General features: G+C 34.0%; 1 protein-coding gene across 1 annotated transcript; it reads left to right on the top strand.

Moving 5' to 3' along the window:
• Nucleotides 1–1,969: 1,969 nt before the first annotated feature.
• LOC130813733 (PHD finger protein ALFIN-LIKE 4-like) lies at nt 1,970–14,194 on the top strand. The gene is made up of 5 exons (XM_057679590.1): nt 1,970–2,228; nt 2,440–2,472; nt 4,284–4,512; nt 12,465–12,609; nt 13,605–14,194. The coding sequence occupies exons 1-5, from the start codon at nt 2,132–2,134 to the stop codon at nt 13,857–13,859; spliced, it is 759 nt and encodes a 252-aa protein (XP_057535573.1). The 5' UTR covers nt 1,970–2,131; the 3' UTR covers nt 13,860–14,194.
• The last annotated feature ends 8,986 nt before the right edge of the window (nt 14,195–23,180 follow it).

The raw sequence follows: 23,180 nt of genomic DNA, 5'->3' as shown, positions 1-23,180 counted from the left end.
CCGTTTTAATTTATAACACTTTTACACAATTTCTTTGATTTCTACCGAATTTATAATTGAGTTATTTCTTTGAAATAAAGGAATATAATTTCATATAGTTTACTTTATGATTTTTTTTTTTCAATTTTATTGCTCAAATATCCATTAAAAGTTTTGGTAAATCACTCTTAACCCAATGCCAAAAAACAACTTATAACTAACAATATTTTTTAACAAACGTCTTTCATAACAATTAACTTAACAACAGATAAATTTAGAAGTGTTCAAAATAGACCTAATAATCCGAAATTTACTAGACCTTATAACCGAACCCGATTTGTAAAATGATTTACCATGATGTGAAAAACAATAGGGACGCAAAAACCGATTTTCACCGACCCGAAATACGTAATCCGAAATCAACCCAATGACCCGATTGAACACCTCACAACTCGGTCAATAAATCAAGTCAAAAATCATTCTTCAATCAGATCGTTGATCTTAAAATGCAAACCAACTAACGAGTATTGATGTTTAAAAGCATGCATGGTAGGAGTGATTAATGATTTACCTCTCCAAAAAATCACCAAGATTAACAAAAAGTGCACCAGGGATGACAGGAACCTTGAACCATTGATCATCTTTCGACGGCTTCATACCCACCCGCCCCTCTAGTCGTCCATCCTATATCTACAATGTACTACTTTATTTCAATTTTGTATATTTTTATTAAAAACTATTGACTACAAATTAAGGAAATCAATTTTATTTATTACATTTGTATAATTTAAACAAAATTAGATGTACAATTAAATTTGTAAAGATCTACAAAATTAGATGTACAATTAAGTATAAGGCATACTTAAAGTAAATATAAGACAAGTAGAAGGTGGGTCTAACCATGATGACTAATGAGTATGCCCAATTGACCATAATGAGTATGAATGAGTTTAAATACAATTACAAATGGTATGAAATTGTTACTTAAATGTATTGATTATGACATTAAAATGATTAATTTTAACTTAATATAACTTAAATAGATCAATTTTTACAAGTGATCAATTATGAGATTCTAGTAATCAATTTCTACTTACAAGTTCATAAACATAAAAATTAAAATAGATCACTTATGATCTTTTTAAAGTCTTCAACTTTGACGTTAAAGCGATAAATTCAAACCTTAAAGTGATCAAATATATATATAAAGTGATCAATATAACATTATGACGAACAACGTTAACTCGATAACTAACAAGTTTAAAAATGATGAATTACAACCTTAATGTGATCAATTTAAAGCTTATATATGCTAAATTGCAAGTCATCACCTGTATAATGATCAATTATTGTAACTTATATTCTTAAACAAGTTCATTATAACCTTAAAGAGATCAATTGTAATCTTAAAGTAATTAATTTTATTCTTCAAGTTATAAATTATAAATGATCAGTTATAATTTTTAAAAGAAATCAAATTAGACCTTAAAAGTATAGTTATGACCTTAAATTGATTAATTAATGATCGCGTATTATAAAAAATTATATTTAAGTTGATTGGACTACTGATCTCACGGTCAGATGGTCTTCGCAAGATCTATTAAAAGTAAAATGATATCTTTTAAAATTTATTTTATAAATATCATATGCCTTACTTTGCAAACGGGCTAGCATTGTGAATTGATTTGTGAGTACGTGTAGTAGCCGTCAAATCCAATTTATATTTGGTTGCTGGTTGGTAATAATAAATTAATTTTTGTTGGATGCGTTAAAAATACATTTAATTATTATTTATTTTTAAATAAATTTACGTATTAGTATATTTGCTAAAAATAAATTGACCTATTATTTATAACAAATTTTAAAGTTTTTTGTAAGTCGAGAAATACGAATAAATAATAATTAAGTCTATTTTCAGTAGATTGTGAAGATATTAGTTTATTTTTTAGGAGCTTCCTTTTCATTTTTTCCTTAAAACTAACAAAAACCAACCATTCTCTTTCCCCAAAAGATTCAGCATATTATTCAAAACCCCAACTTCTCCCCCTTCTTTCTCCCCTCTCTCTCTCTCTCTCTCTCTCTCTCTCTCTCTCCTCCTTTGACTTACGTACACTTTCTTCAATTCTGTCAATTGTCTATCTGGTCGCTTGAAATGGACACTGGAGCACAGTATAATCCACGAACTGTTGAAGAAGTTTTTAGGGATTTTAAGGGTCGACGTACTGGTTTAATTAGGGCTCTTACAACTGGTTTGTTTTTTTTTTCTCTCCCATTATTTCGAAGTTGTTTTGGGTGTGTTTTTGATTTTGTTTATTATCTGGGTGTTTGTTTTCTTGGGTTTATGTTTTGCGTAATTCCCAGGACAAACGAAACTCAGGTGTGATGAATGTTTCTTGAATTTCCCTTTTTCTATCTTTTTTGTTGGTTCTTACGGTTTTTTTTTGGAAAATCTTTTTGTAGATGTTGATGATTTCTACCAGCAGTGTGACCCAGGTTAGGATTTATCTCTCGTTTGTTCTGTGTTTTTTTTGATGTTTTTATAACTGCGCAAGTTTTAATTTTAATAATATTGCATTATTGATAAATTGTTTTAATGTATTGTAGTCTTGAATTTCTGTTTATTTGGTGGGTAATTAAGTTTTTAAGAGTTTGTTTGAAGTGTGTTAAGTTTTTAATTGATAGGTTGTACTTGTGAAAATTACAAAATATTATCCCCATAAAAAAAAAAGAGACAAACAATTTCGGCTGTAAGTTTTTGTTTGTTATCATATGTTTTAGGCTGGTTGAATCGAATTGTTAATTGGAGAAATCGATTTACCCGAATGAGTTATTTGAGCATGGCCTTGAAATTGAAATTTATGTTTGAGTTGTAGAGATAATTTTGTTCAGTTTAACTGAATATGGTCACAGTGGACTACATAACTTGAATTTTTGATAGAAAAGTTCACTTTGCACTCATAGGCTCAGTTTTAGAAAGCGTGCGGCGCTAAAGGTACGTGGAGCTTAGGTGCGAGTTGTTTTTGAAGGGGGCTCTTTTTTGCTAAAAAGTTTAAAATTTAATTTCATAACATATATAAAACCTAAAACAACATGGCCTTATTTTATAATAGAACAAGCTTGAAAATATTCATCATTATTGTCGTGAACACTACTTTGGCACATAACAAGCTTAAATTTATTTGGATTTCAAGTTATTATTTTCCTTCACCGGCCAATCTAATATGCTTTGTTTTTTATGGAAGCAACGGTTTCTTAAACTTCATATTCAAGTGAATTTGGATTTCGAGTTTTTTTTTTCTTTTTCAAACAAAAAAGCTTAAGCAATACGCATCGAAGCGCACCAAGGCGCACTCCTCTTGTAGTGAGCTTTGTCTTACCTAGTTGAGGCATTTTTAGCTGAGCCTGAGCTTGAGGCGCACTGCGCCCAATGTGCAAAGTGAGGTGCATTTTTTAAAACTAAGCTCATAGGATAGGACTTGATCATTCTTTTTCAGCATGCCGATGTCTGTTGAAACAGTGGTTTCTGTGCTCTACTAGAGTTTGTCGATTATACTAGTGTTTGAATTTTGATGTTGTTCAATGCCTTCCTTGCCTCCTTTTGTGAGTCACTGTCATAACAAGTAGCTTGTGGACCTTGTACTAATGTCTACAGTCTACATTCCCTTGGCTGAGACTCTGTATTATTTCTTTCTGTTTAAATTTCATGATTTTTTAAAATAAAACAATAAGTATTTTTTATATCTTAAGTTTTAATATATGGTATTATGGCCTTGGCCTTAGAAGAAACCATCTACATGGCATGATTTCTCTTTTTTATTTATTTCTCTTATTTTTGTTTATTTTTGGGTTTTTGAATTTATTGGTTTTTTGCCCACCATGCTAGTGCCTTTGCATGGTGCCTAAAGCCTAGCCTTTTTGGATCTTTAGTGCCTTAGGGATTTTCACGACTTTAAAAATCTTAGAAGTTCTTGTTGAATTCTATTACTATTATACAATTGATTTGGGCTTTAATTTGGGAATTTCTACGGAGTTTTTGCGTCTTTCTTTGTGATGAACATCTTTTAAGATCAATTATGAGAGCATTTCAAAAAATTGCATGATGCATGGTGCATAGTGCATACACGCAGTTAATTTATTTTCCCACTTCGTATTTTAGGTCAATTTGTCCTTGTAATATGACCCTCTTTTACTCTGGGATACATTGTTTACCTTTCGGTACTTGTTTTTTGTATATGTATTCCTTTGTTCACCACGTTTCTCTTTTTTTGAGTTGATGACCTAAATATGTGTTTTCTGCTCGACAGAGAAAGAAAATCTTTGCTTATATGGGCTCCCTAGTGAACATTGGGAAGTCAACCTTCCTGCTGAGGAGGTGCCTCCTGAGCTTCCAGAGCCTGCCTTAGGCATTAACTTTGCAAGGAATGGAATGCAAGAGAAAGATTGGCTAGCTTTGGTTGCTGTTCACAGTGATGCGTGGTTGCTATCTGTTGCATTTTATTTTGGTGCTAGGTTTGGTTTTGACAAAGCTGACAGGTATATATTGTAGTCTTGGTTGTGAGTTTGCATTATCTTATAATTTTATGTTTTTTAATAGCTGCTACACTCTTCGTATTCATGTTTTTTTTTGTGACCCGTCTGTAGTTCTTATACTTTTGATGGTTATCAGAAATGATAACGTTTGTATATATTGATCTTCTTGGTGTGTCTGCTTCATATCCTTTGTTTTTATATTCAGATGTTTATAGGTGCCATGTGTTTCAAAGTTTGTGGTTGTTTTATTAATTGGTTGTGTGTTTTGTGCTTGATTTCTTGAGTATAGACTAGCATATAAGCTGTAATATTTTCGAAATGACCATGATTTGTGTTTTTGGTATTTTGTACTATATAGATTATAGATCTTTATTGGTATCACACGTGTCAAATTTGAAGCCTTTTGTACTAGTTGAGAATTTGATGCATGATTAGTGATCTGGGTATTTGCCTATTTTGTGTGGATTATTATGTTATATTGAAGCCATGGGTAATTGCCTATTTTGTGTGGATTATTATGTTATATTGAAGCCATTGGTTGCATTGGTGATTCTTCTATATTTTTCATTTGCCACTCAATTCTAGCTGTCTCATTCTCACTTTTTTCTTGAAGGTAGATTGAGGGATTGATTGGTTTAATGTTGTTTGGACATAAGGGAGTGTAGTGTACATATCTGTCATGGGTCCCAAAGCAAAGAAAGAAAACAAAAGTGGTTCTTACGTATAATAGGAGAAATAGATAAGTTGAGTTGGCACTATTGTATTTTATATTTTGGGGGGGGGGGGGGGGGGGGGGGTGTAGTTATAGTTGGATTGGTTTGTTGTGAAGGCATGGTTTATTAATAATTAGTGAGTAATCACTCTGGGAGTTACTAGTCCACTCGAAGGTCCAAGGTGAGATTTCCTCTCACGAGCTCATTAATAGCATCAAGAATTCTCATTCCCTGTTCTGTGTCTATTGGTCTCTTACTCATATGTCCCTCACTTTATTTGTTAAGGTAATCCTTCCCTATCTCGAGGGTGCATAACAATGGTATTAGATTAGTCGTCTGGGGTGATAATGGCCCAATCCCAGGCGAGTAGATTGGAATTGGTAGAGGAGACTTTTTAAGAAATACGCCTCAATTTGCAAGGTCTGGAGGATCGTCTTTGGGACATATCCTCGATTAATGAAAGTTCGCAGTGGAAATTTTAGGCCGAGCAAGATGTGAAACATGATGAGTTTCCGCCATTGCCATCTTTACCATTGAAGTTAAGTCCTTAGCCATGGTAAAGGTGCATCAAGATTCTTTTTCTTATGAATCTTTGAGCTTTAATAAGAATTTCCATAACAAAATGGGTACTTTTGACCACAATAATAATCAAAAACCTCCATTTGACTCCCCTCGTGAGGAGCGATAGTCGCTTAACAATTCCGGTTAGAATGGGTCGACTTGGTGGTATAAGAAAATAGACCTTCCCTTATTTACCGAAGATAATCCCGACAACTGGATATCTAAGGCAATGAGGTATTGCACTTTTTATAATTTAGATGAAGCAGAGAAGGTTGATGCAGCGGTGGTAAGGCTGGATGGTTGAGCTTTGTTGTGGTGGCAGTGGGAAAACCAATGACGACTGATTGCTAGTTCGATGGAATTGAAAAATATGATGCTTCGCCATTTTCGCGCTCATGAAGGGGTTCACTTTGCAAATGATCGGCTCTCCGAGGTTGTTCTATTTCTAGAGGGGTCGGTCAAACAATAAATTCCCACACTAGCTACTACAACTAGTATAGTTAGCAAGTACGAGGTCGATCCATTGGGAAGCTAGTTAAGTACGCACTTTAGTTATGGTGGTAATCAAAGGTTTATTGGATTATAGAATATTGTTTGGAATTACAACGAGTTCTTATTAGTTATTATTCGATTAATATTTAATCTTAGGCTCGGAGATATGACTCGTTAATATGCTCAGAACTTAAGATTAGGTTGGATCACAGTCCTTGGTAATAAACAAAGTTAATTGATTATTAGCATCACAACTTCTGGGTATAGATGGTTATTGGTTTAGTGATTTGGCTTAGGAGCTTCGGCTTCCGGGCGTACAATTCGTTTAAACCACTAACCTCGTTTAAGTTCTTTAACCTTTTAGTTATACTAGACATGTAATTTCGTTTAAGCATATGATCTATTATCCTTGGACTGACTAACTCTCGAAGGACTCCTAATAAGGGTAGCTTCTGGGCTGCTCAATATTAGTATGAATCATATGTCTTAAATTCCTTTCATATGTCTAGTCTAACAAGCTATGGTTGGAGATTGGAACGTGATTAGCGCATCTTCTGGGATTATCTAATCTCACTCCATTTGTTAGGCTGACTAGGCCTTAACAATGAAGTCTTCCAACTTCCTACCATAGAGTTTACCGGTGCCAATGACCATTATCCAACCCATCTTAATCCTTAGACATATTAATGTTGTCAACTACATCCCTTAGCCCAAGAGGGGAATTACTCACTCATGGATGAAATTAAAGCAACAACAATACCAGTTACATTATCCATAATATCAGAAGTTTAGGTTAACCTCTTGCTAATGGTGAAAAATAAAGGTTAATTTCAGATTTTGGATACCAATGATTTAATTAAATATGGAATGATAAGAATATGATTTAGTTAATTAGATGCATATTTGACTAATAGATTGATTAATCTCTTGATACAAAGTTAAATTGTAGGTTTGAATCGATTAATTTCTTATGTTCAATGTAACAGGAAAGTGTGAATAGTGAAGATGAATGTTGGAAGAAGATGAATATTCAAGCTAAATTCAACAACATTTCCATCAATTCAATCATCCATTTTTGGAATTAAGCAATTTCTAAAGATCAAACTAAACAATGCAACATTAAATTTAGAAAAGTTGAATAAGAATTAATACCCCAATCACAAAATGTAATATCTTCAATTGCTTCTTGAAGATGAATGTTTGAACACTATAGATTGTTTGAAGAATTTACAACTACTACTTACTAGGGATTACAAATGTAGGTGGAGTTTTGCTTTCTTGTCCTTGAATTGGCTGCCCAACAATGGAGGAGAAGAACCCTATTTATAGGAGAACAAGATCAATTGTGACCACTAATTTATTACATAAATTAAGAGAAATATCTCCCTAAAATATCTTGGTCTATGAAGGGCTGGAGAAGTCTAGAGCGTTTTAAGTCTGTGCTTGAGTTGGAGAAGATGCAGAAATGAATTTCGCAAAACTGATTTCTAGGCTGTTTTAAACCGAGGAAGAATTTGACCTGGACTCGACCGAGCCATGCTGCTTTCTCTTTTCTTGTTCTTCAAAGCTCTTATGCTATCAAGGGTCCATCTCCTATCCAATGATGCTCTAACTAATTACTTTGAGATCCTACAAAATATACTAAAAACACCACCAACTATACAAAAGAGTAAATTATCGAGAATTTAATTTATTATAAAGCTATTTTCGGGGAAAAATTAGCAAACAAAGTGGCTTAAATGGGGTACAAAAATGTTATAAAATATGTTTATCAGCGAACAATGGCTCTCCATTTATCAGACCATCACGGTGGGTGAATATTGTGACCATTTTATTTCGTTTGAAGTGCCATTGTCTTATCTTCCTAAAGAGGTAATGCTGTCAAATTTCATTAAGAGACTGGAGCCTCGTATCCAAACCGAAATAAGGTTTTTAAACCCATTTAATGTGGAGAAGGCTATTGAGTGGGCGGGTAGGTTGGAAGAGAAACAATTGACAATTGATGGGCTACTTCCTCATGGGCCTAACCCTTTCCCCCTCTCAAGAAGGCCCCATCTTTTAATAAATCTTTCTCTTTACAAGCCAATACAACATTCCGGTACTCATTATAGGGGCTCCTTCCTCAATTGTCCTTACTCGAATTTCAAACCCTAACAATGTCCAGAATTCTTCCTCCCACAAACACCCAAATGATAATATACGATGTCTGACAAATACAGAATATCAAGAAAAGCAGGGTTAGGGTCTTTGCTTTCGTTGGGATGGAAAATGGCATTTGGGCCATAAATGTAAACAACGGGAATTAACGGTCATGTTGGTTATGGATGACGACGAAGATGTGCTTGGGGATGACTTTGCTGCTAGTAGTGAAGATGTAGACGGGACCGGGTTGGATTCTCAGTCTCCTATAAGTGTCTCTTATTTCTGTGGTAGGCTATGTTACTCGGACTCTTCATTTTGCTTCATGTACCCGCGTCCGATCCTTGATGCTCGGACATTGTTTTGGCACTTAGACACTTCATTTTAGGTGTAAAATTGATTATTTATACATATCCCACACTTGGACACGTACCAGTATCCAACATCGGTACCCGAGTCCAAGTAACATAGGTGGTAGGTATTGATAATCCCAAAACAATGAAATTGAAAGTTACCATCAATGGCGTGGAACTCATAGTTATGTTTGATCCTGGGGCTACTCACAACTTCATACCGTTGGGTACAGTCTCAAAGTTACATATTCCAATTTCTCCTTCTGGCGATTTCACCGTCTCCTCGGGCAATGGTGGTACGGTAGGGGCCACAGGGAATGTTAGAATGTGCTTCTAAATTTGGGCGTCATTGAGACTGGAATTTTTTTTCCCTTGGAGTTGGGAAATTTTGAGGTGATCTTGGGTATTCAGCGTCTTGAAAAGCTTGGCAACATTTCGACTAATTGGAAATTACACATAATGCAATTTTAGTGGAAGGGAGCAAAGGTCATATTGCGCGGCGATACATCTTTGGAGCATTCACGGTTCACTTTTAAAATCAATCTTCAAGAACATTCACAAGGCAGGTTGGGGTTTGTTGGTCGAATCGAATCATGTGCAGGTGTTTTCTCGAATTCGGCCAGTTCCATCAAGGCTCCTTTTCCGCAACAAATTCAGGAGGTTTTGTCACATTATAGGCTGTTTTTGAGATGTCTATGGGGCTGCCCCCATTGAGGGGCCAAGAACATCAGATTACCTTAAAGGATGGTACAAACCCCATCGCGGTTCATCCCTACTGTTACGCTCAGATCCAGAAGGTGGAGATCGATAAAACGGTCGAAGATATGTTAGCTGGTATTGTCCAACCTTCTAGTATCCCCCTTTTGAGTCCTCTTTTATTGGTAAAAAGGACAATTATTGGCGTTTTTATGTGGATTATCGAGCTTTGTACAAGGAAATATATCGGATAATTATCCTATCCCAGTGATCAAAGAGTTGGATGAACTACATGTTGCTTCGGTATTTTCCAAACATGATTTGAAGTTCGGCTACCACCAAATACGGGTTGCAAGTAAGGATGTGCCCAAGACAACTTTTCGCACCCATGAGGTCATTACGAATTCCATATTATGTCGTTCGGGCTACCGAATGCACTAGTCACTTTCCAAGTACTAATGAATGACGTTTTTCGCCCCTATCTTTCCAAGTTTATTTTGGTGTTTTTTGATGACATTTTGGTCTATAGCAGGTTGATGGAGGAGCATGCCCAACATTTAGCTACGGTTCTCGAGTTATTATCCACCCACGTTATATGTCAATGAAAAGAAGTGTGATTTTGGTCTTCATGAAGTCGCTAATTTGGGTCACGCTGTTTTAGTTTCAGGGGTCTCTATGGATAAGTCCAAGTACAGGCTATGCTAGATTGGCTAAGTCCACATACTTTGAAGGAGCTTTGGGGATTTTTTGGCCTAACAGGCAATTATCGTAGATTTATCAAAGGATATGTGCACATTACTACTCCCCTTCCCCGGCAATTGAAGCACGATTGTTTCTCTTGGAATTTGAGGCTGAAATGGCTTTTGGTGAGCTCATAAATGCGATTGTGCAAGCTCGTCCTGAGTTTCCTTAATTTTCATCTACCTTTTGTGGTGGAGGCCGATGGCTCTAGGCGTGTTTTAGGGGCGGTGCTTTCCAAAATTCTCATTCGATTCATATTTTAGCAATGCTTTACGGGTACTGGCCAAGCTAAACTCATATATGAAAAAGAGTTCATGTCTATTGTTCTTGGTGTTCAAAAATGGCGAAATTACTTGTTGGGTCGCCACTTCGTTGTATGGTCCGATTACCATAGTTTGCGTTTCATTGCCAAACAACGAGAGGTAGGAGTCAAGTATCAGATATGGGTAAGCAAATTGATGGGGTAAAATGGGATGGTGCAAGGTGTTGGGTCATCTCTCTTTGTACGGGAGGTGGTTGACTTCATGGTTTTCCCATTTCTATAGTTTCGGATAATGACAAGATGTTCATGAGCGTGTTTTGGAGGGAGCTCTTTTGACTACAACTCCGTAGCACAGCATACCATCCGCAAACGGACACAATCAGACAAAAATCGTGAATCAAGCCTTGGAATCTTACCTCAAATGTTGTGAAAATTTGTATCCCTTACATTGGTCTCATTGGCTCCATTGGGCGGGAGTTTTGTTATAACTCTTTCCCGCATACATCCATCAAAATGTCCCTTTTTCATGCTTTGTATGGTTGCCTTCCTCCTACCCTTAACTTGATTTGGTCATAACACGACGACAGTAGATAGCATGGAACAGTGGTTACGCGAATGTGTGCTGTATTGGATGACTTAAAATTTTACTTACTCAAGGCACAACAGTCAATGAAGGCAGCAACTGATTTGAAGATAAGAGACTTAAGTTTTTAGGTTGGGGAAATGGTCTATTTAAAAATTCAACCGTATAGCAAGTAGTCCTTGGCTCATCGTCACTGTGATAAACTTTCTGCCCAGTATTATGATCCATACGAAGTTTTGGTCCAATTGGTAAGGTGGCTTACAAACTTGATTTACCACCTACGAGTAAAATTCATCCTGTCTTCCACATTTCTCAGTTGAAACTAGCTTGTGGTTCTGCCTTTATTGCATTAGATATACCCCACTTTATCTACTACCCTGAGCTGCATGTGAAACCGACGGAATTGGTAGGCATTCACAAATCAATTAAGCTTATTACTGCCATTGATGAAGTCTTGATTAAATGGAAAGGCCTGCCTCTGTCATGGAAACGCCACTTGGGAGCACAACCATACTATTGATGCCCATTTTCCACACTTTCACCTTGAGGACAAGGTGAATCTCTTTAGGGCAGATAATGCCATGGATCCCAGAGCAACCACAGAGACTGAAAGAAACAAATCAGAAGTGGTTCTTATGTATAGTAGGAGAAATAGATAAGCTGAGTTGGCATTAATGTGTAGTTTGTGAACATTGTATATATATAGGTGGATGGGTTTGTTGTGAAGGCATGCTTATGTAATTATTAGTGAGTAATCACTTTGGGAGTTTCTGGTCCACTCAAAAGGTCCAGCGTGGGATTTCCTCTCACGAGTTCAATAATAACATCAAGTATACAATGTGATTATTCTGAGAAGATTGAGAATACAGTTTAATCATATTAAATGTGGTGATGGGGAATGCAGTATGTGTGAAGAGTTGATTAGTAACCAGAATTATACAATGGGGGTCGAACACAGAACAAAAATCTTTTTAACTAAATAAACCTTAAGTTGATTTATGCAAGTATGACTAACAAAATCTGACAATGATTATAACTGAAGTCTCAAACTAAGAACAAAGCTGATAAATATATATGAGACATAAACATATAATCAATGAATAATTAAGCCTAGTATAATGGAATTTCCATTAGCATGCAAAATCATCATCCTAGCTGGGAATTTTTCTCACAAATCTTGTATAATGAAAAGCAGTAAAAAAAATAATTCAGCAGAAGAAACACGATTTCTAAAAATAAACTCGAAAGAATCAATAACATGTGATGAACTATTAAAAGCAATGAAATTAGTAAAAACTAGAACAATTAAAAGCGTGTTTTAGGATGTTTCTTTGCTTGTTTTTGCGATAGATTGGAATATATTATGTATTACGCACTTCTAGCTTGTTGAATATCTGTCAATATTTATGATGTAGGAAACGATTGTTCAATATGATCAATGAACTCCCTACAATATTTGAGGTTGTGACTGGCGTCGCTAAGAAACAAGTGAAGGAGAAATCTTCAGTTCCTAATCACAGCAACAAGTCAAAGTCAAACTCCAACTCCAACTCTAAATCGGTAGACTATTATCTTCTGCTTCATCTTGACTGTTGTTATTTTCTTGTTTTGTTTTGTGCCAATGTAGCATCATTTTTCTTTGTCCTTATTTCTAGTTTTCATAGATTCTGTGCTAGCAGCAGCTTTCACATAGATGATGGCTCCTACTAGCTGATGACCTGATGTGCGATGAACTGGTGACATTTGTTTAACACACAATTATTGCATGAGACAGATTTACAACTATCAGTATCAGCGAGTGTATTGGTTCAATGGTTGGATGAGTTCGGCAGTACATGCATTCATGCGTGGTAGCTTGGTAGTGATATAAACATTGTTCTCGCATAATTATTGGTTTCTATGTGTCATCTTTACACTTAATAAGGACAAAAAAGGACATAGAAGGGAAGGGGAGGGAAAGGAGAGGTAGAGGAATAAAAAATACTCCTATTTATTAAGGGCATAAAAGGGGAAAAAGAAATTCATCATTTATGTGGATGAGTTGAGAAGGAAAGGAAGTGAAGGGATTTGAAAGGATTTTTGTTCTTTTATTTCAAGTAATTAAAATCTTTCCCAAGTTGGAAAATTTTGGTAGGAAAATCAAATCTGACACGATGATCCGAATCTATCCGACCTTGTAACCGAACCTGATGTCAAAATAAATTTCAAGCATGTAAAAAACATTACGGACACCAAAACCCGATTTGAAACGACCCAAAGCACCTAACCCGAAATCAATCTAATGACCCGAATGAACACCTCTAGGAAAATCCATCTCTCTTTGTGAATGCTGTCTGCAGCGGCAAGTGTAATTCATACAAAATTCTGTTTGATTTATGAATCATGAACTTGACAGTCTTCAGTCTGTCACATAATTGTGTAAGGTGAGAAATATTTTATTTGTTTCTACTATTTCAATCTATTTATTGGGTCTAACAATTGTTTTTGCCCGCCAAAAGTATGTCATTTGTGTAATTTCCCATAAATGAGAATATTTAAGCAACTTACGATTGCAGACCAACAAGCTACAAAAGGCTACTCCACCAAAGGAAGATGATGAAGTCGTAGATGAAGAGGAAGAGGAAGAGCATGGGGATACTTTATGTGGGGCTTGCGGAGAATCTTATGCATCAGATGAGTTCTGGATCTGTTGTGACATATGTGAAACCTGGTTCCACGGCAAGTGCGTGAAGATCACACCTGCAAAAGCGGAGCACATCAAGCAGTACAAATGCCCGTCTTGCAGCAGCAACAAAAGAAGCCGGACGTGAAATACATCGTTTCTCATAGCCCTTGTCCAACTCCGACAATGTTGTTGATCATGGCTTGCTTCTGCTCGGCATTTATGCTTTTTATATCGGCTCCTTGTGCATGTTTAACTCGTTTTTAGGATCTAGGATGTTCGGTAGAGGACTCAAAAACTGCATAAGCCTGTAGATTATGTTTTATATATTTCCATCTAAAACACTAGTGACCCTGTTTGCAAACATCATTATTCTTGTTTTATTGTATGAGTTTGCATATTGTAAGTACTCTATTAGATTGCCTTATCAGATTATAGTGCAAAAATGCGCAAACGGTTTCGTTTGTGGTGTTGACCCGGCAATGCAGCTAACATGACGTTCAATATTGGTGTAAAACATTGGATATCCTCAACACAACTCAAAACATGGTTTTTTTAACACTTTTTTACGAGGTAAATGTTTGATTATTTTTAATGTCATAACAAATTCCAATGTGGGCAATATGATTCGGCTTTGTATGTATCAGACTCCGGAATTTCGTAGGAACATAATCGTAAATGTTGAGTTCATCAGATAAAAGTTTGCGTTCATATTGACAAGATTGGTGATTTGAGGGCATGGACCATTCTAATTTACCCATAATTTGCAATTTGAGGAAAATTTGAAAAAAAAAGTTTATTTTTAAAAATATTCTCAAAATAATTTTTTGGGAAATTTTAATTTACAAAATAAACGTCTTGCTGAAGCTGAGGTTAGGTATTTATTTGTAGTTACTAAGTACTAACAGACACAGCAAACAAAGAAACTGGTTAAAAAAAGTCAAAATTGTTTATTCGTTTCTAACAGCAAAAAAAAAAAAAACAAGGCGAAGAAACATGTGACATAACCCTTATCCTTCAAAGGTTCAATTGTAGGCAACTTGTGTTGTGTTTTGTTGATCTAGTTTAATATTGGAACCTTAGAAAAATTTGAAAATAAATAAGATGTTTTAATGAATTTATTCAAAAAACAAGCTTCGTTCAAACTTTATTTCCAAAATAAGGATTCTTGGATCCAAAGCTAGGCGTGATGTATACTCGCACTTACTAACAGGGAAATAAAAGAAATGGTTAAAATTTTAGTCAAACTTCAAGTCGCTGTTACTAACAGCGAAATAAAGGTTGACTGGTCAAACCCTTATTTCGCTGTTAACAACGATTTTAGGCGTGCCTAAATACAGCAGCCTTGTTCCTCTTTCCTCATTTCACTCGATTTCGTATCAGCGACCTAACCCACGAAATCTCCCTCTTCTTTCCACCATTAAAATCAACTTCAATCCTTCAATTAATCTCATCAAATTCCAAGTTTCTACTACTAATTAGTTCTGTCATCTTCTTATATTCACTTTCACATAAATGCAGGTTCATAAACTTGAAATTTACTACTTCTTGTTGATTTATAGCTTATTAAGGTACCTTTTTATTATAAATTCTTTAGTTCTGTTTGTTTTTAAAAAGTATGTCATTTATAGTGGTCATTAACACTTAAACTCTATGAATATGTCAAATGTACTTGTTATTTGCCATGATCTTCATAATGAGGTTGTTTGTTCATGAATTTAATGTAGAGAATATTTGAATGCAAACCCTAAATTTGAGTTTAATGTAGAGAATGTTTGAATGCGAACCCTAAATTTAATCAATGTTGTTATGTATGTATATATTTATGAACTTGATGGTGATGTTCATTTTGTATGTATTGTTGTAGAAATGGCTTCATTTCGTGTAACTATTGTATGTTTTTGGAATGGTTCAATTCGATAAAGTAGTAGCAATTTTAAGTATGTTGGGGGAAGACGTAAACTATTTGCATGTAACTCAAACATGGATTTGAATGAATTTAAACATCTTATATGCTCTAAGATTGGCATTGACACTACAAGAAGTACTGTTAATGTAAGTTTTAAATACAATATGAGTGGAAAATCGTTAGCTCTTCCGGTTGAGGATGAGGAGGTTATAGATACAATGTGGGAGTATTCAAAGTCTACCTCTATTTCTTCTTTAGAGTTATATGTAGAAGAGGTACTCCTAGGGAATCAAGATGTCAATGTTGTAGAAACAAATGCATTCCTGAATATAACTTCTTCTGCTCCTTCTCCTACGCCCTTCCCTACTCAAGAAACCCAAAATCCCATTATGACATCTTCCTCTTCTCCTTCTAATGATAATACTTTTAACTTAGAAGATACAAATGAGCCTTGGGATGATGTTAATAGTGAGAGTAATGAATTCGTTGAAGCTCCTTCTGAGGACGAAGTAGGTGTGGATGAGGAGGCTCTAGCTAATGACATGACTTAGGCAACATTCCAACAATCGTTGCTCCTACACCTTATGCACTAGTTCCCCCTCTAGATGAACACGTTGAGGACAACTCTTGGAGGTCTTGGGCATGTGATACAACCTACACCGATGAAGGAGAGTTTCAAAAGGGTATGATGTTTGATAACAAGGATGCCTTGTTGGACGCTGTTAGATTGTATCATATTCGTAGGAACGTTGAGTACCGAACTGAGACTTCGAATCAAACCGTGCTCACCTTGAAGTGTAAGAGAGGATGTGCTTTTAGGCTAAGGGCTAGGAAGAGCTCCTATTCACCTTCATGGGAGATTGTTACATATAAAGGGAAGTATGGGGGTTGTGTATTAAGTACTGAAAATGTGTGAGCTGGACACATTTATTAGACATCTTCCGTGACTAACAATGTTATTAGAAATTGTGTTGCTGAAGACCCATCAATAAAGGTCTCTGTGGTGCGACAAATGGTGAAAGACCAATTGGGTGTCAAAGTGACCTATAAGGGGGCATGGTGTGCTAAATAGCAAGCCCTTCTCTCCATCTATGGGACACGGGAAGACTCTTATCCTCTCTTTCCACGCTTCTTGAAAGCAATGCAAGTTTCTAACCCCGGGACTGTAGTTGAGTGGTTCTTTAAGGAAGATAATAATGTTGGTGTGTACGTCCGTCCTAGTATTAGAACTTTCCAACGTGTGTTCTGGGCTTTTAAACCAAGTATTGAGGGGTTCAAGTATTGCAAACTCCTTATTGCCATTGAAGGAACACACTTGTACAGTAAGTATCGCCATACATGATTGACTGCGATTACTCAAGATGGCAACAAGGAAATCTTCCCGCTTGCCTTTGCTTTGGTAGAGAAAGAATGCATAGCTGCGTGGTGTTTGGTTTATGGCGTGTATTTGTAAGCATGTGATGCATAGTCCAGGTTTATGTATTATTTCTGATAGACATGTGGGCATTCTAGCAACAATGGAGGAGCCGAAATGGCAACCTCCGAATGCCCATCATAGGTTTTGCTTGCGGCATTTGTTAAGTAACTTCAACTGTCAAATGGGTAATGTGAAGCTGAAGAAGATGTATGGAAGGACTGTAGAGCAAAGACAACCACATAAGGTTATCGAGGGATTGAAGGCTATTGGTGTTGCTAAACGAGAAGCTCTTTTTTGGATTGATCAAGTTGGTGATATGTGTAAATGGTTATGTCATGATGGAGGATATAGGTATGGTGTTACCAACACCAACTTAGCCGAAGTATTCAATGACGTGATGAAGGGTCTACGTTTCTTGCCTATAACTACTCTTGTGGAGTTCACCTTCTACCGTGTTGATGATTACTTTGTTAAATGACGCGAGAATGCAAATGCATGGCTAATTGGGGGAAGTAAGTACACTTCACATGCCACAAGAATTATCACCTGTAACACTGAGAAGGCAAACTTCCATGAGATCGTCGCATTTGACTACAGACGAGGCCTTTTTCAAGTTAAGACTGGACGTGGTAATAGAGGATCCGCTAAGAGTGGTAAAATACAAAGTGTGGATTTGAGAGAGATGAAATGCACTTGTAACAAACCATCCATATATCACTTACCTTGTTCTCATGTTCTTGCCGTTTGTATTAAAAGACACTTACCGTATGAGCGTTTTGTGGACTCTTGCTACACTACCCAGAGCTATGTTAATACATATGAATAAATATTCATGTCGTTGATTGATAAGAGGTCATGGCCTCAATACACCGGTGTTGAGGTGATACACGATCCAGATCACATTCGTGGACTAGGGAGACCTCCCATACCCGAGCGTCATTCGACGACCTCTTACTATTGTAGGAGGCATCATAAACCGTCACAGTTAGACAGGGTACATGAGGAGGATTAGCATTAGTATACTGTTTGTATATATTGAACATTAGTAACATTCTGTATATATTGAACATTAGTAACATTTGTACATATTGAATATTTGTAACATTTGGAATTTTGTGTATAATTTGTAATATATATTTAGATGTATATATTTTTATCGTATTATCACATGTTTATTATGAATGAAATGATGTTAATTACTAGACAAGTTTTCGACGATGAATCATTTCGCCAAGAATTAAATATGAATTCAATCAAAATCAAACAGACAATCATATTCAAATAGGGAAAATGCTCTCGAAAATTAAACACAATTTCATTCATGTTCAACGAATCCATATCAAATTACATAGTTCATTCATTAAGTTAAACCACCGCCGCTAACTAAGATTGCTTCTTCAACTTTCTCATAATCCTTTCAGTCTCTTCTTTCCTATGTTCCATATCATCTATTTGTCTCTTGAGATTAAATACCTCATCTTTAAGCTCTTGTTTTTTTTTCAAGCCATTTGGTACCCTTCGGAGCAACCCATCTAAAGTACGTGCATTCGAAACCTTCATCCAAGTAGAAAGGACAAGCAACAAAATCACGGCCAGGATCGGCGTCGCTCCAATCTGTATTAATCTCAAATTCATAACCACAATCACAAAGCTCTTCAATAGAATGCTCATGTGACATCTACGGAACACATATGATATAGTAATATAAGTAAACATTCAAAAATAATATTAACATTTATAAATTGAGAATAATACTAACATAATACTTTATGTTACCTTCAAAATCGATTAATTTGAACAAGAATTATGGACTTTGGATACAATGAAGTAGGGAAATGATGGAGTTATTTATAGAAAATAATAACAACGGCTATTTTCAACTTCATAACGACTATTTTTCAATTTTACAACGGCTAGTTTAAATCATACAAAAAAGTCAATAAAAGTCAAAATTTTAGTCAAGCCTGAAGTCGCTGTTAGTAACTGCGACATTAAGGTTTGACCGGTCAACCTTTAAGTCGCTGTTACTAACAGCGACTTCAGGCTTGACTAAAATTTTGACCATTTCTTTTAATTCGTTGTTAGTAAAAGCGAGAATACACCAAGTCTAACTTTGGAGCCAAAGACGCTTATTTTTGAAATAAAGTTTGGCCAAAGCTTATTTTTTAAATCAAATTGTTAAAAAATCTTATTTCCGGAACCTTAGTGTATAATGGTTGGTAAAATTGTAATTTGTGTTAAAATTAGTTGATAAGTGGGCCATGATTCCTATATTTCGAATGGAATTGACAAGAAGAACGACTTTCATGCTTTTGCACGAACTGAAACTGGAATCTCATTGTAATTTAATTCAGTAACATGGTGGTGACAATTGTTGGGACTACATTTAGACCTGACTACTACTACTTCTACTACTGTGGATTCCCTTCAATTAACTGTCATTCCCCTCATACCCTTTTTTAAACCCTAAGTTTTTGTTAATTCTCATTTACTTTCTTTATAATCTCCAACCTAAATTTTAAACTCCAATATCTCTAAATACGCATAATAAAAAAATATAAAAAGTATATAATAAAAATATATACATTAAGACGAATATAACAAAAAGTTATTTATACAAATATAGAAACTTAATTCGTGTTTGTCTATGCGGGCTTAGATTGATTGTTATGTTTGAATAGAGCTTTCAACCCATAAATTGGGTTTGAAGTTTTCATTGTTGTTTGTTTTTTTTTCTTTTATTTTATTTCTTTTTTTATAAATGTTTTTAGAAGTGTAGCTATTAAAAAAAAAAAAAACAGAAAATCATGTTACAACTTCCATATAGATATGCATCTTTATTTATAAAGGTTGCAAATTTAAAAAACGAAAATATATTGATAATTACTATAATTAAAATTTTCTATTTCATTTCTTTATGTTAGAGTTGTGTCATCTTACATAACCAAAAACATAGCAATGATAATTTATTTGCTTAATTCATGGTGTAGATTGATATACTCTAAACAACAAAGTAAGAAGTTGATGTAAGCTCTTCAAAAAACAATTAAAAAAAAAAAGTGATGTAAGATATTCACTTAATAAAGCAACATACAAATTTGAAAATTTGTTTTTTTAGTTTGTCTTATTAAATTTACTTTAAATTTATTTTTTATCTTCAGTTATAATTTTTTTTTAATTTACATTTATATATCTAATTTATTTTTTTATTTCATCCACATATTTTTTTCACTACTTTACAGTATTTACTTTTTCTCTCTTTTTTTAATTTCTTCGTCAAATTATGGAATAAATTTAATGAGATAGAAGAAGTATAATAATTTTCAAAAAAATTAAAAATGTTTATTAGTCTTTCACCAATTAATCCCCCAACAAATCAAAAGAATCCAACAAAATTAAAATAAAGCTAATATCAATATTAATATTAGTTTAATATAATGAATCTAACATTTTGTGAGAGAGTAGTTAATGACAATAATAATTTTATATGATTAAAGCTAATATCAATAAAGACATCGTTGAATTTGTCAATCAAATCAATGGAATCAACAAAATTAAAAAAAAAAGTAATTCGAATAAATAAATAAATAAATTAAGATACTCCCAGATGCAAGCAAAGTTTATGTCGCCCACTTCCTAATTGAGGCACTTGAAATATTATTAATAATAATCCAATTTGAGATAAAGCAGCACGATCAGATTATGACCCCAACTAATCTTGTTCTTCCCCCTTTTTTTATTTTTTTTTATTATTTATTCAAGTAGATTAGACTAGAAGCTTCTTAATTTGATATTAATAATTAATATTTTACGAAATTGATAGATACTAGTTTTCCAATCACAAGAAAGTAGGTCCGAAAAAGCAGATAAGATTATATGAGATTCAATCTCAGAATCATGCAAGAAAAAATAGTACTTTCTTTGATTGAAATAAAATTCGATTCTTCAATCATGATTTACTCTTGATTTTGTTATAAAATACATTTGATTTTGTTTTATATGTAAAACCATACTATAAATATATACTTATGAAGTATATTATAGAAGCATGATATTGGATTTTAAAATTTTTCTACAGGGTCTATTCGGTGCAAGATAGTTGTGTGTATAGTTATTAATTGTGCGTAAATCAATGTATCTATACAATTGTCGCTATTAAATATTTAATTCTCCTATTAGCTATGTAAAACAATATTGGTTGGCAGAATTAACAGTTATAGTACTCGGTGCAATATATAATTTGCTAAAAAAACTTAGATAAAATCTTAATTCGTTAATTGATTTTGAAATGCTAAAACTTGTAACATTTTGTAAACAACAACTTATACCACTAAATACTACCTAAATTACTACTTTACCGAATAATAATTTTTTTTATTAAAATTATATTTTAAACTCATTAAACTATTATCAACCATTTTAATTTAAAGGCAAAATTATATCCTTTTGACTTTTTATATGGAGCAAAACAATTGTTTTCACTAAATTTCATGTAGATGTATCAGACTCGACTCAACCATTAACCACCTCGACTTGGTAAGTAGGAAGTCCAATACCAAAAGAATTGTGCACTTTTTTTTATTGAGGAATGAAGAAAAAAAAATTCTAGATCATAAAGAAATTGTCACACCTCATGGAGGTTATTAATTTATTGAGCTATTCGCAATTAGCATAACTATCATAAGGAATATGGAGAATAATTTGCCTAAGTAGAGTTAAAAATATATAAAAAAAAAATAATTATATTTTGGTGTTTACTTAAAATTTTTTTTAAAGTAGTGTTTATGTATGTGAGACATGTCATTAAGCTATTTTATTTTTGGTTTGGATCTTCCAAACCTTATTGTGAACCAAAATAATAATAGGTCTAAATAGAATTAGAAAAGAAAACAATACATTTTCTAGTGCTCACTAAATTTATTTTTTAAAATAGTTTTTACGGAGGAGATAAATTTAACCTATTTATCTTAATTTGATTTAGAGGCTTCAAACCTAAAAATAAAACCAACAAAATAATTAGTATACACATCGTATCACATCTTTTAGATAAAATTAATTAGGATATATTAATATCGATGTGAAATCGCAACAAAGAATCAAAATGTCAGCTTTTTTTTAGATATAATTAAAAAATGTAATTAAATGGGTTGGGGGAATTTTAAAAAAACTAGCATTGCATGGGTAATATATTTAGGACAACATTTAGCAGTTCACTTATTATATCAAAATGTTCATTTTAACTTTTTACTTTAATTTTCAATGTTAGTTACTCAGCTACAAGTCTCAAATGCACCAATTATTCGTGGCTAGCTATAGTTGTATTAAGAGAAATGATTTTTTTTAATCGCACATTGAAGATATTTTCAGACATTCTTCAATCCCTTAAAAAAATATTACTCTGTACTACAATTATTTTAGTTTAGATTGAGGTTTGGTGGCTCCAAATCAAAAATAAGATAGCTTTGTGTCAAACCTCACCTATAAGAATACTACTTTGAGAAAATTTTTCTAATGAACACCAAGGTTGGAATTTTTTTCGTTCTTAACTCTATATATGCAAACCATTCGAATATAGAAGTTTATTCTCCCATGAATTTGCTTATATTTTCCATTTTGGTATATATATAAGAATTTGTTACATTTCCATTTAGTCATGACTCACCTATTTGTTTTATTCTTATCCAAACATTTAAATTTTCTTCTAATTTTTTTTTTTATCCATTTTGATTTTGAATTGCTCAAATTGGTGAGAGGCAATAGAAAAATAGAATTTTCATTAATGTGTTCATTTTCAATTTTAGAAGTATCACTTTTTGGCACATGAAAGCAATGTAAGAGCTTTGCTTTGGCTTGAGAGTTGAGTCATACCCATTAATTACTTCAAAGCAAATTTACTTTGGAATAAATTGCATCCATTTGCAAGTTGTCTCCATCTTTCATTTCAAAAGTGAGGAATAAATTTCTCCCCTTTTAGTTTTGGTATTGCCTAAACCAAACAATTTGTACATATTGGCTATTCTCTCATCATCTCATTCTTGAATCCCTAAACAAATAGATCTCTTATCATTATCCCCTCAAAACATTTACAAGAGAGAAATCAAACTCTTAAAACATTTGGATAATGACAGACTACAACCTTATTA

Source organism: Amaranthus tricolor, chromosome 5 (genome assembly GCF_026212465.1).
Source record: "Amaranthus tricolor cultivar Red isolate AtriRed21 chromosome 5, ASM2621246v1, whole genome shotgun sequence".
In the NCBI taxonomy this organism is placed as follows: Eukaryota; Viridiplantae; Streptophyta; class Magnoliopsida; order Caryophyllales; family Amaranthaceae; genus Amaranthus; species Amaranthus tricolor.
The sequence above is the reverse complement of the archived record's forward strand: the minus strand, read 5'-3'. Positions and strand labels throughout refer to the sequence as shown.